Consider the following 14931-nt stretch of genomic DNA (forward strand, 5'->3'; position numbering starts at 1 on the left):
CTGTTAAAATATATTTTACCAATAAAATAGAAAAGATATGTCCTTGTTTTCCGATGTAGCAATTAATAATAGCTAACAACAAGACCGGTAGTCCTCACTGGGGTGCAAGGAAGCGCAACCACCCCACTCCCTCCCTCCCTAAATGAGCTGATATCTACTGCATTATCGGTGTTTGAGTTTGCAGGCAAAAGGTGCGCCCCCTCCTTATCATCATCATCATTATCATCCGTCATCAACATCTTCATCGTCATCAGAATTATTAGTAGTTTTTGCATTTTCATATGACAACTTACGACGACGACGACGACGACGGTGAAACGAACGATTGCATAATCCTAGTTTAAATAGCTATCGCGATTTAAAAAACAAAAACGAAAAACAAACTTTGAAGTCCCTTATATTTTTCAGAATATTTCTAAATTTCAAAATTGCATATCTGATACATCTATCTATCCTTTCTTGATGTTATTAAGTATACTTAAACCTTACTTAATCACTTGTGTTTTGGGGGCGGAAGACGAAAACTAGATCTAATTAAATTTAACAGCCAATGATCCAGGATTAGACTTTTTGGAATCTTATTACCGTTTACCTCAAGAATTACTTTTTTCCCTCAAAATTAAACTGCATGTAACAGAATAAAATATTTATTTCCTTTTAGTTTAATTTCTGAGCTCTTTTCCTCAAAACTAAACTGCATATGTCGCAGAATAAACGAAAACGTTAATATTTACTTTACTTTACGTTTAACATTTTACTGGCTTATAAAGAGATAATAGATAATATTTCTACAGAATATAATAATTTGGAAAAATGCAATGAAACAAAATACATGTGTTAATATCCCCTCACACATTCACTGAAAAAAGATAATAGAGAAACGGAGGGAAGTAAAAAACATAGGGACAAAAAAATAACTTTCGAGGATTTCGTTTGAATGGAGAGCCAGGAAAAAAGAAGGAGGGGTATGGCAAATTGAAAACAAAAATATCATTTAAAAAAAGGGGAAATGTTTAAATGAATCTTTTCAAGATGAGAAAGTTTAATAAGCAAACAAAATAATAATAATAATAATAATAATAATAATGATAATAATAATAATAATAGTAGTAATAATAATAATAATGATAATAATAATAACAGTAGTAATAATAACTAATAATGATAATAATGATAATAATAATGATAACAATAATAATAATAATAAAAATACTGAAAAGGAACAAAATTCGATGAAGTAGAAAATTTGTTACTTTATGTGATAAATTTATAAACTGATGAACAATGAAATTTCAGCAGATAGACACTTTTTTACACAATCTACTCAAACTTACTTCTCTTTTAATCCTCTTTTTTATTTAGGAAAATTAGTTTGCTTATTAGTTTTGGATTTCAACGAAAAAAGAGACAATTTAAAGAATTATTTTTCTCTTTTACCAGGGATTTGTTTAATAAAGCAAATTTCAGCAGATAGACACTTTTTTACACAACCTACTCAAACTTACTTCTCTTTTAATCCTCTTTTTTATTTAGGAAAATTAGTTTTAGATTTCAACGAAAAAAAGATACAGTTTAAAGAATTATTTTTCTCTTTTAGCAGGCATTTATCTAATAAACCAACAAGCATTAAAAAATCTCATGGAGAACTCTCTTTATGTCATTCATGACTAAATAATCTATTTTAAGCACGATTTTGGATCTTTCCTCAATCAATTTTACATAGGAGTACTATTTTGCACGTTTCTTTTCCTAGTATTAACTTTAGTTAATATCAACCAATCTCAGTTTTTAAAAAATACAATGTAGTCAAGCGCATGTCAAATGAAAAGCAAAATAACTAAGAGAAATCCATTATATTCAAGTGGGCTTTTCTAATTTCCTTTGAAATGGGTTATATAGTCCTATATAAGATAGTTAACAAAATATGCCGCTTTCCTAATGAAAAAATGATTAATATTTTCCATTAGGAACTTTGTTTTTGGATAAACTGTGATCCAGGCCCTGAATTCGAGTTTAGAAGCTTTTAGCGGTATATACCACTTGCATGGACGAAAATCTTCCAATGCGGTTCAATTCGGCTGACACTTCAAAACAATGCGCGGACTCCATTAACCAAGGCCACCCAAACAAATTCTAAACACACTTCGCATTTGTGACGCTGAATAACAGAATCCCGACGAATTCTTAGTGGAGTTGAAGATGTTTCTAGTTTACTCCTAATCATTCACACACATGTATGTAAAGTAAAACATACGTTTTTAAAGGGAAAATTTTTGAAAATTTGTACAGATTCTATTAATAATCGTGATTGGCAAAATTATATGAAAATTTGTCTCGATGGGCTTGGTTGGTGTAGTTGCACTGTAACATATAATAATCGGCTGATGGTTAAATAGCCACTATTTTCCTTGATATTCCAATCGAAACTTTAAAAAAAAAAAAAAAACAGTTTCGTTAGGAGAGTTAATTCTATTTTTCTCAATTGGCCCCATCATCAACTTCACTTGATTTTGTTTTTATTTTTATTCAATATTGATTTTATTTTCATTTTTGATTATGTAATTTAACAGCGGATGTTTTGTTTTATTATTCCCCCTCCCCAGAAGTTTAGGTATAAACATGATTAAATATAATTGAGTATATGTACTGTATATATTGTAACCAATCAATCCATTACAAACCAGTGTAAACAAAATGGTCTCACACAAAATATTTGGTTTAGTCGAACTTACGTTGTCTATCAGTGATTCTCCCCGCACTAAACTGATGCGATCGACCTGATCAAGCCATTACCATTTAATTTTGGTTTAAAGTCGAACCTTGCGTTTTCTTTGATTCTCTCCGAAACAGAAAAAATCAAGTCATAACAAACCAGAGTGATCAAAATAGTCTCACACAAAATATTTGGTTTAGTCAAACCTCACGTCTTTCTAAAAATACAACTTCAACCAGAGTTAACAAATTAGTCTTACATATTATTTGTTTATTTTCCAACCTCAAGTTGTCTCTGTTTATGGTTTTTCTCACTAAAAATATAATCAAGCCATTATGAACCAGAGTTAACAAATTAGTCCCACATATTATTTGTTTATTGTCCAACCTCACATTGTCTTTGTTTCTCTCACTAAAAATTATAATCAAGCCACTACAAACCAGAGTTAACAAATTAGTCCCACGCAATATTTGGTTCAGTCGAACCTCACGTCTTTCTAAAGTACAATCAAGCCACTGATTAGCTTTAGGCTTTAGTTTACCAAATTATTAACTTATTTATTGATTAGCTGAGAAACTTTTAATGTTATATATATACATTTTATAACTCTATCATTTATAAGTGATTTTTCTTCGCACAACTCGTTTAGATAAATATCCTTTTCTCTGTTTAAAACACCCTAAAGCAGCTGTTTGAGTTTTTACCATGATGATGAAAGCCTATCGTAATAAAAAAAAAAAACAATTTTTATAGCTATGTCAGGCGTAAGGATTTTTTTTTACAAGTGTCAGTTTAGTACGTGAATTGTTAACATGTAAGTAAGGATTTCTCTGTTGGAGAACCTTCTTCTAAACTCCTCAGTTTTGATTAAATTTGCTTGATGCGGGCCCATGCATTTACTACAGTTTTATAGCTATGTCATGCCAGTTATCACTTATTTTTCTTCGCGTCAAGTGTCAGTACAGTAAATAAATTATTAACATGGTATTTTTTCTCTGTTCAGGAATACCTTCCTCTAAAGCTTATCAGTTTGCTTTTTTTTTTTTTTTTTTTTTTGGCGTTATGCAAGCCTATCCATTTACTAACAGCCCTGTTAGTTCAATTAGTTAGTTTCTTCGCATCAGGTGTCAGTACATTGTGCGAGTTGTTTAGATATACATATATATCGTTTCAGCTCCTTTTTTGAGCTTCGCACAACCTAAAAGCCTATCGTAAGCATTTTTATAGCTCTGTAAGGTATCAGGATTTCTATAAGCCTTTTCATAGTTTAAGAATCGATTCCACTGCGCATGCGATTTTATCCCGAATTTCTCACCTTCTTTTGTTTAATTAAGAACAAAAGAAGGTTTAGACAAAAGAAGGTGAGAAATTCGGGATAAAATCGCATGCGCAGTGGAATCGATTCTTAAACTATGAAAAGGCTTATTCACATCAAGATTAAGCATCATGTTTAAGTTCAGCACGTAATTTGTCTAGAGACAAGTATCGTTTATTTTAGTGCTTGGAACTCCCCTAATGCTGCTCTTTTGAGTTTTTCGCGTGATGAAAGCCCATTGTCTCCGAAGTGCATCCTTGTAATAAGATGACATTAGACTGAAGACCACGGGATGCGTGGAAGCGCTGAAGAAGTACAATACATAGATTATTGCATGTATCGTTAGGTACATTTTGGACGTGCTGCTATTGAGTATTATTATATCATGGATTATTGGTAGGCCAAACAGTTGATGAGGTGTTCGGCAAACGATGAAAATCAGCGAAATTATGATGATCTTTTTTGTAGCAATACGAGTGTAGGATGTTTTGGCGGATCTCCGGTTAGATTGGAGCTCCCAGTTTTTGGCCTGACAAAGCCTAGCGATGGAAAACATGTTAAGGATCGTAATTACACAAATAGGAAAGATGGAAAGGAGAATTACATTTGTGTAAATGAAAGTATTCTTCACTTCAGTGCTAGGCCAATTTTCCATGCAGAAGGGAGTGCCTTCATAGACAACGTATTCTTTATACTGGACATAAGCGATACCCTCGATAGCTGCTATCGTCCACGCCACAGCACAGGAAACGATCAAGATAACTCGCTTTCGTTTCAAAAGTCTGAGGTAAAATGGAAAGCACACTGCAGCAAAGCACTCAAATGTCACAATGAGGAGATTGAGGATGGAGGATGTGGAAGACAAAATCTGGACAAATGTTATAATCTTGCAAAAGGCAGCCCCAAAAATCCATTCATCTGCGATGTACAAATCTGTCAGCATGAATGGAAGACAGAATATCGTCAATAGAAGATCTGCAATTGCAAGGCTGATATGGGATGCACTTGTCTTGGAACGTAGCTGATTGTCTCTCTTTAGAAGAAACAAGATCAGGATGTTGCCAAGAAGAGATGCCAGGAACAGTAGAGAAAAGGCGCTAATGATTGCTGACCTTTCAGCTAGAGAAAAAATGCATTTCACTGAAATGCAGCCTTCTTCAGTGTCATTGCCTCTGGAGTCATTCATTTCGTTTTCTTCCTGCAGGAACAAAATTCACAAAAAGTGGCATAAACGACCTGAAGTTTCAATTGTCTCACGAATAGGGCTTTGGATTTGAATAGCAGGGTATTATATAGGAATCTCCACCAATCAGGGACGCGGGTACTAGACAGTAATCTGAGAATTGATATGTCAATGAAGAAGCAATTTCCTCAGTGCACTTGATTTGTGTATATGTACGATGTTAATGAAGGATATTAGCAAACATAACACACTTTATTTAGATTAAGTTCCTAATCGAAATTTATCGCAATGGAAATACAAATCCTTGCTTGTTAGCGAAAATATTTCCAGAAAAAAATGTCACGTTCCATATATTACAAAGACAGCTCATAATGACTAACAGCTTGTTGGTTTTCAACAACAACATACAATTTAACTTATGGTAAATTTAAAAAGGCCTAGCGCTTACTCGGTTTGCATTACTTTTATTGATGTGGTGTACTTTTAAATTAATAGCCTTTCCGCTAACCTTTCCTGTTGTAAACAATTATATGTCTTGTTTGTGCTGGCATTCATTTCTCAAGATAAAATATGTCATCTCAAGATAAAAATATGTCAAGTTTTTTTTTCTTCTTCTTCTTCTTTTTTTTTTTTTTTTTATTTATTTTTATTATACTATTTTTTCTTTCTTTTTCTTTTTCTTTCTTTCTTTCATTCTTTGTCGTTCTTTTTTTCTTCTCCTTTCGTTCCTATTTGTTCTGGGTTTTTTTTCTGTTTTATTTGTGTTTTCAATTTTTTTCGTTCTATTTTTCTATTTTTTTTTTTCATTCTTTCTTTTTTCTATATTTCTTTCTTTTACCTATTTTTTATTTATTTTTCGTTCGTTCAGTTTTATTCTGATCCCTTTTCTTTTCCCTTTCTTTTTATTCTTTCTTCTTTTTATGTTATATTTTTATGTTATATTTTCGTTTCTTTTTCTTTCTTTCCTTTTCTTTTTTGTATTTTTCTTCCTTTTCGAATATCATCATTTTATGGACATCTTCTTAGTATTTTCTATCCAGATTACCGGAATCTCTTCAAACATACAACTTCCACCACATCAAGAGAATCAAATTTTTTTGGAATAGCGGTCTTTGAGCCGACCGCAAAATTCTCAAATTAAACTTTACCTTACCGCGACAAGGTTTTGATTATTATGATTACAATTTTTCGCCTTATATTTTCTCTTCTTTCTAAATGAACTAACTAATCCAGTTTGTAAAATTGGAAACGGCAGATATTTATTAACCTTGATTTGATATTGCTTTTTCTGTGCTTCTTACCAGCATCAAACTAATCTATCTAATACAAACTATCATGTTACCCAAGCATTCGAATGCAATTGTTCTATGGTTTTATCGTCGTTGTTGCTTTTTCTTTAGGTACTTAGATGTTTTTGTTTACAGTACTACCTTCTTTGGCACTCAAGGAAGGATTTAGTTTATGTGAATATTTTTCTCGCTGTAACAAAAATCGTCTAAAAATAATCAACCTGAGCTCGCAAAGCATTACACTTCGAAGAGAAAAAAAAACATGTAGCTTTAAGTGCTTTTAGCACTAAAGAAAGCCGATTTTCAAACCGGTCCACAATAAATACATTACCTTTACTCCTTCTACTTAAAGGCAAAATTAAATATATTACACAGACTGAGGGTAACTTTTAATCTTAAATATTTGATTTGATTTTTTTCCCCAGTGCTTTGCTACAGAAGTCTATTTCCGTTAATTTTGCGCTTGTTACTTAATGAAACTTTCAAAGCCGAATAACCATGCCAGTTTATTCATTTATTTTTTCTTTCTGGAATTGAAAACCTAACTGATTGCGCAGGCCGAATAACAAGGAGGGTTAAATAAAGCTATGGAAATTCCGTTTTGCGCTTGTGAACGAAAATGAGCATGAGAGTCGGAGTTCCTGCTATGGAAAAATCGTTCATGTTAATGCAATATTTCATTTACGTCATTAGCAACAAAACAACGTTATTAATGAATAATATTACCCCGTGAAAGCTAATATGTATCTAGAAAGAGATGTAGTTTTTTGATGATTGGAAATCTAATTTTCAAGATATAGATTTCGGAAACACCGCTGTGACTCATGCTTGCTTATCCAAGTGGAAATTGAACAAACACGAGAAGATTATTTTCGGTTGATTTGTTATCACGTTCCTGTTTCATGCATGCTTGGTGCATACCTCCTGGTTCATGAATGCATACATGTAACTAACTCTCCCATTATGCATTCCCAAGTCCGTCATTGTCTATCTATTTTTTCATCTATCCGTCCATCCTTCCTTCCTTTATTCCTTCCTTCCATCCATCCATCCATCCATCCATCCATCCATCCATCCATCCATCCATCCATCCATCTATCCATCCTTCATTCCTTCCTTCCTTCCATGCATGCATGCATCAATCCCACCCTCCTACCATTCCTTCCTCTCTCCATCCATCCATTTTGCTCTTTTATAATCACCCTTCTGCTTAATACCGTACCTCCTGGTTCATGAACGCAAACGTGTACCATTCCACCCCATTATGCATTTCCAATTCCATTCATTCCATTTGGTCATCTTTAAACATGCATTTTGTCATACATCACATCTCTTTATATCCTGATTCGTTAATTTTATTTGTTCACTTTATTCATCCATTCAAGGCGCTCACGGATCTGTTCTACGATACGCTCGGCGTTCCATTTATCGTTCTATCCTTTCATCTATCCATCCGTGTAATCCATCCATTGCATCCATCCTCTCATCCACATCCATCCATCCAAACAACCAGCAGTTCCCTTCAGCCATCCCATGCATCCATCCTCTCATGCCACATAATTCTAGTCCATATACACTCAACATATCGGATTCTTTTATACATGAACAGCAAGAATACATAGCCATTTAAGTGTCTGAATTGGAAGGGTGTCCATATCATTAAGGTCTGTTTATGAGTGAATTTTGCACCTGGGACCAAAGGAATACGAAGTATTATTATAGAGGTCTGTTTATAGTGCAGACAGACTCGAATGAGGCGTCTAAAATAAAGACTGAGGTGTTCGTATTATAGAGGTCTGTTCATGACTGAAAGAATGAAAAGAGATCGAAGGAGTAGAGGTCTTCTGGTAACTGAAACAGAGAAACAGAGCAAGAGTCTGGAATAAAGAGGTGTTCGTATTAGTAGAGGTCTTCTGGTAACTAAAACAGAGAAACAGAGCAAGAGTCTGGAATAAAGAGGTGTTCGTATTAGTAGAGATCTTCTTATAACTGAAACAGAGAAACAGAGCAAGAGTCTGGAATAAAGAGGTGTTCGTATTAGTAGAGGTCTTCTGGTAACTGAAACAGAGAAACAGAGCAAGAGTCTGGAATAAAGAGGTGTTCGTATTAGTAGAGGTCTTCTGGTAACTGAAACAGAGGAACAGAGCAAGAGTCTGGAATAAAGAGGTCTAAAGAGCTGAAACAAAGAAATAGGGCTCTATAAGGAGGTGTCTGGAAAGGCGTGTTGTATGGACTAAAATCTAGGTAGTTCTATATTTCTATTGTTTATAATTAATGATTTAAAGAGGAGTTTAGTACCCCAAATGAACTAGATACCTCCTAGATTATTTATATTTTTGAGTAACTAATATTAATATTAAACACAGAGGGGAACTTTACCAACAACATTGATTACGACCCATGGACCGTTCATTAACTGAGGGAATCAAGGCAATCGAAGAACAAAGACTCCAGCAAAAAAATCACTTAAAATCGAGCGCAACACTTATATTTCATTTTATTTCATTTCCCTTCGCTCTCTTCATTTCGTATTCCACTTATATATTTCAAATAAATACCGAACAATCCTACCTGATCAACCAAATATTAGCCAAATATCTAGTATTAATGCTCACAATATACACTATGATTATATTTCATCGAAATATTTGTATTTAACCTTTATGAAAACGTTATATATATATATATATATATATATATATATATACACTTGATCGCAGAAAGGTTGTAGTATACATTTGTACAGATACCTAATGAGATGCAAGATATCAAATGAGATGCAGAACGTAAAACATGCTTAAATACGATTGCTTAGCCACTACATCATGTAAAAAATACTTTTTTAACTTGACTTTGTGCAATACTTATGTCTCTGATACAATAGAAGATAAATAAGACCAAATAAGTTACTTTTTTACGTTCTGCACCTCATTTGATATCTTGCATCTCATTAGATATATGTATAAATGTATACTACAACCTTTTTGTAATCAAGTGTATATATATATATATACACACGCACACACACAAAATATTTATAAACGTCGGTCCTCTGCTTTGATCATTTTTTGAACATGTATGTTTAATATGACTATATAAATTGTTATTCTCACCATGCTGGAACTGAAATTAGACAGAATACTCCAGAAACCTTTTCTTAACATTGAAGGCATTTTATTTTTTCCCAATACTTTTGAGTTTTGGTTATAAAACTACTAAAGACTAGAAAAATTAATGGCTTTCCTTCTTCTTTCTTCTTTAAAGAGTTTGGAATCAGAATTAAATTTTTGCCCGCGAAACTTCTAAAACCTTTTAAACCTTTTTTTTTTATTCTGTCAAATTTATTCTGCAAAAAAAAAAAAAAAAAAATTAGGATCAAAACAAGCTAAGGGATCCTTCACTAAAAGAAATTAGTTTCACACGCAATCAAGAAAGTACTTATCTTTAAAGTCAAATCATTAGCCATAGTGCTAGTTCCTTTTGTATTAGATAAATGTATACAGTCGAACCTCTATTAAGCGGTCACCCACGGGACTTAGCCAAGTGACCGCTTAATAGAGGTTGACCGCTTGATAGAGGTTTTACTTATTTAGGCCACATTTTGTAGAAAATTAACAAAAGAGTGCATAATTGATCACGAAATGTACATTTTATTCTTAGAAAACAGTAACACTAGAAAATAGAGCAATAAAGTGCAAAATTGCTCACTCAAAATATTTTTTTTCGTCGCAAACTGTAGAACAACATTGCATGACTACGTACGTACAATACAGTGGTTTGTTCTTGCTATAAAAAAATCATGATTTGTTTAAGTTACAGTACAGTATTATGAAAAAAACTCAGTTATGGTTGTTTGTAATTTAGGGGCAGACAACTTAAGTTCATGAAACATGTCGTTCACTTTGCTAAGCGCTAGCGACAGCTCTTCGTGACCATGGAATTGCGCGAAGTGGAAATTGGCCGAAACAAACTGGCTAGTGCTGCGGATTTGCTTTATATACAGTGACGTAGAATACGAACATCTGTTATTGAAGTTATGCTATCTAAACAACTGTTAAGAGAATGTTGACATGTTTTATGTATTTGGTGTCATAATACATCAATGTGTAACCAGTAGGTGACCGCTTAATAAAGGTGAAATACAATGCAAGTTTACAAATTGGTACGTTGATATGGTGACCACGTCCGCTTAATAGAGGTGACCGCTTAATAGGGGTCAAGTTTACAGTATACATGAGAGAGAAAATTCGGGACTTTAGTAAGTGACCGTTGAATAGAGGGTGACCGCTTAATAGAGTGCCGCTTAATAGAGGTTCGACTGTAATTTGAAGTGCTATCGAAAATCGGGCGGTCCATCTTTTGAGAAAAACATTTTCACATTAGAGTGCGAAATGGGATATGAGGCTAACCCTGTTGAGAATATCAGGTATCTCAGATCGACTTGAAATTTAGAAGTTGGTTTTCGCGGAGGAAGGAAAACCAGGGAACACCTCAGTGACCCTCGAAGCAAGAGAGAAAATCAACACCAAACTCAAATCACAATATCACAACGATTCCAGAAATCAAACTCCGGTCGCAAAGGTGAGAGGCAAGCGTTCCAGCCTAGCCTACGCCACCCATGCTTCCCTTTGGTGTGTTTTTTTTACAAGTTAAGACAATAATACCCTCTGTAACTCTATAACGTGACGCAAGAAAAAGCTTTTAAAAAGAAATTTCTCTGCCAGCAGAGTCTACTTTCCTTTGCTGTCTTAAATGAAAAACGGGGGGAAGGGGACTCTCGTATTTTATACAGAAATAGAATCCATTGATAAAAAGTACAGTGGTGTATCAAAGACAATGTTATTTATTATAAAATGATTGAGACAGACTGTGCCATTGGCCAATAACATATATCGATATCACACTCTATTATTGACTTCAATGTATTTTATGCATTTGGGTCAGTCGTTAAACAATTAAATGTATTGACCCAAATGCCTCGACATTCGTTTGAAGGCGAAATATTATAGTTCTGATATCTGCCATTGGCGCTTTATATAACCCAACATAGATCATGAGGGAATTAGTAGGCCAACAAACGCTTAGATTACCCCCTTCATCCCACACCTCCCCCCCCCCCTCCCCCCCACCACCAAATGTGGAGTATGGATAAAAACTCTGAATTCATCAAAATAGAGTCAAACGTTCTGCTATTTTTAAGCCAAAAAACAATTAAATGGCATCACGAAAAGAAGTTCAAACTTCAAGACAAGAGAAACACTTTCAAATGAAATTTTGAAATTCGATATTTTAAGACACTTATCGACCCTAATTGTTGGTAAACGAAAGTGAAAGAAATTTGAATTAAAAAAACAAACAAACAAACAAACAACACAAAACAAGAGATAGAGAGAGAATGATAATGATAAAGATTTATTATTTATATAGCGCCCTTTTTATGTAGATATAATTAAAGGCGCTTTACATTGAGTGTGAATGTGAGATGGTTAGAAATGAGGTGTAGGCAATGAGGGAGGTCACTGCCAGGGTTTCTTTAAGTCCTCAGTGGTTCTTTTTACGTCCCTCTAATATTGGTTGAAATGATGGAGTGTGGAGAGACGGGACCGCCATTTAAAGTTGTCATCAGAGTGAATGAATGAAAGAAAGAAAAAACATTTACCTTAGGATGTACAGATTTCTGTCGGGCAGGGTTGCTGTATTCCAACTTTGTTCCAAGTTGGTCAGAAATCCCACTTTATGCTTGGGGATGAACCTAGTATTGGGAAATTCAGATGGACTGCGAGCCTGCCTGGTACGCCTGTTCAGTATAAGAAGAGCCCGTCGTATGCCGACTCTTTATATTCTGCCAGAAACACGCAGTGAATTATTTTTCAAAATTAATTTTTCAGTCATTGCTATCATATCTTTTGTAATCAAAATTGAAACTTTTCCCACCTACAGCGAAAAACTATTACATTTATCAGAGCTGTTTGTTTGCTAAGATTTTCCTCTTTAATATGGAATTGCTTTCATGAACTTTGCGCAAAGCTTAATGACAATCATGATCGAATAATGGTTTCCCTGGAAGGTAGTGGGACGAATCAGTTGGACACTTAAAAACAATATCTTTGGAAGGATCTTGCGTGTGGTCAATGCAATAATCTTCACGAAAAAGCAAAATTAGTACTGGCTTTAAACGAAGGCTGCCTTAGCGGAAGTGAATTTAGTGCGCAGGCTATATTTTACTGCGGCAACAACGACGTGGGTCAGTGTAATGGTCTTCATGAAAAAGCAAAACTAGTACTGGTTTTAAATAAAGGCTGCCTTAGCGGATGTGAATATAATTGCGCATGCTTCGTATGATCATATGATCAGATAGATTTAATTTAATATATCTTCTAAGATTTATCTTGACAAGGCAATAAGTGTTCAAATGAATATTTTGTTCGGCCCTTGCTTTGGTATCAATGACTTGCAAAGGTGTTTTTTAAACTAAATAATTACAGCAAAAGTACCATCATATGAAACGATATTGATTGGTTATATAACGTATATTTAAGGAACTGAGAAGTTCTACAGGAAAGACGAAACGTTTTTTTAAAATAATCTTGCTTTTTGGGGGGGGGGGGGGGGGGGGGGACAGAAATAAAATGAAAATTAAAAAAGTTTAAAACCTCTTACTGCTATTCTAATTTTAAATTACATTAATCGCCGTTGTTTTTTTTTTTTTATTGTTTTTGTTTGTTTGGTTTTTTTTTGGTTTTTTTGTTGTTATTATTAATTTTTTTTTAACTTTGCCTTCTTTTAATTCGGACCCATTTCATTACTTTATTCCATTTTAGAAACATTGAAAACAGCTATGGGATAAAATCACGACTGACAGTAATCATTGTGTTTGCACGATCTTTTACCTGACCAGAAAAAACTACAAGTTGCAAATTGGGCCACCGAGGGCATTACAATTTACCGCGAGTAAAAACAGAACGTTTTAACGCTCTTACATTTATTAATAGGTACTAATTTAATTTTGTTTAGAATTATGCATTTTTCATATATGCATTTTCATATGTTTTATATACATGCCTTTTCTTCATTGCAATTTTACACGTTTGTAAGTAGCTTTCTTAATAATAATAATAATAATAATAATAATAGTAATAATAATAATAATAATAATAATAATAACAATAACAATAACAATAACAATAATAACAATAATAACAATAATAATAATAATGATAATAATAATAATAGTAATAGTAATAAAAATAGTAATAGTAATAGTAATAGTAATAGTAATAGTAATAGTAATAATAATTATTATTATTTATTATTATTATTATCATTATTATTATTATTATTATTACTATTATTATCATTATTATTACTATTATTATTATTATTATTACTATTATTATTATTATTATTACTATTATTATTATTATTATGACCAAGTATACTGTACATAAGATCTTCCGTGAGGCTCGCTCTACACCCACATTCGTTATCTACAAACACTCAACTCACATGTTGATTTTTACGGAGGAGGGATATTGGAGAACCCGTAGAAAAACCCTCGTGACAAGGGAGAGAACAATACAATCAACTTACATATGTAACTCAGCAGGGAACCGAACCCACGCCTCCATGGTGAACTGGAGAGCTGCGAGAGACAGTGCCATACCTATTCATGGTGAAATTCATATATTTAAAAACAAAATATTTTTTTCTATTTTTTGATATACAACCAATTTAGAAAACTAAAGCTAACCGAGCAATCAACAGAAATATCAAATTTCTCTCATATTATCGATATATCTGTTCTCTCAGCCTGCATGTGTCTATAATAGCTGTATGTTGTAAAAACTTAGCCGGGCTTTGGTTAAGTAAATAGAAAAGTTAACAAGCCAGTGGTTGTCTAGACTCGCGCATAATCAGAAAACTCAACGAAGCGGTAACTATTTTCTGAAAGGCTATCTAAAAATGATTCAAATATTTAATAGATTTTTCTATTATTTTATCAGTTCACGTACAAAAAACGATGGCTAAGATTCGTTTACCGGGTTCAAAACATTTCAAAAATACCAGCAGTGAATTGATATAATAAAATTCGGCTTTTTTCAATTTCAATGCAAGGAATAACTCCAGCAGTTAATTTTATTACTTTTTGAACGTTTCCTCCCTTGCTTCGTGACAAAGAATTCTTTCTTTCTTTCTTTGTATGGTCGTTGCGTCCTAAAGCTAAAAACTTAAATTATTTTCCGTGTTCAGTTTCATCGACACCTTTCGAGCAGGTCAAGTTTCAAGTTTGATCGATGCAAGGAATACCTCCAGTGGTTAATTCTATTACTTTTAAAGGAAAACATATTCTCTCTTGTTTAGTGACAAAGAACATTCTTTCTTTTCTTTCTTTTTTCTTTTCTTTTTTTTTTTTGATCGGTGTGTGCTAAAG

The 14931-nt window shown here is 33.4% G+C and overlaps 1 protein-coding gene across 7 annotated transcripts in view; it reads right to left on the bottom strand.

Moving 5' to 3' along the window:
* LOC116305027 (galanin receptor 2a) overlaps positions 1–14931 on the bottom strand; it is a 51826-nt gene that overhangs the window by 30035 nt on the left and 6860 nt on the right. Inside the window, exons 2-4 of one of the 7 annotated variants that reach the window (XM_031714849.2) lie at positions 14091–14163; positions 12160–12342; positions 4061–5226 (exon numbers count right to left, since the gene is read on the bottom strand). In XM_031714849.2, the coding sequence (XP_031570709.1) occupies positions 4186–5214 (1029 nt within the window). In that variant the 5' untranslated portion in view covers positions 5215–5226; positions 12160–12342; positions 14091–14163 and the 3' untranslated portion in view covers positions 4061–4185. Of the gene's footprint in view, positions 1–4060; positions 5227–9742; positions 9847–12159; positions 12343–14090; positions 14164–14931 lie in introns of those variants that run through there. The other 6 variants (XR_016120011.1, XR_004198123.1, XM_031714851.2 and 3 more) reach the window with 6 other exon arrangements.

The sequence above is a fragment of the Actinia tenebrosa genome, unplaced genomic scaffold (genome assembly GCF_029948245.1).
Source record: "Actinia tenebrosa isolate PJP-AT-01 unplaced genomic scaffold, QUT_ActTen_1.0 PGA_scaffold16__25_contigs__length_10494907, whole genome shotgun sequence".
Lineage (NCBI taxonomy): Eukaryota > Metazoa > Cnidaria > Anthozoa > Actiniaria > Actiniidae > Actinia > Actinia tenebrosa.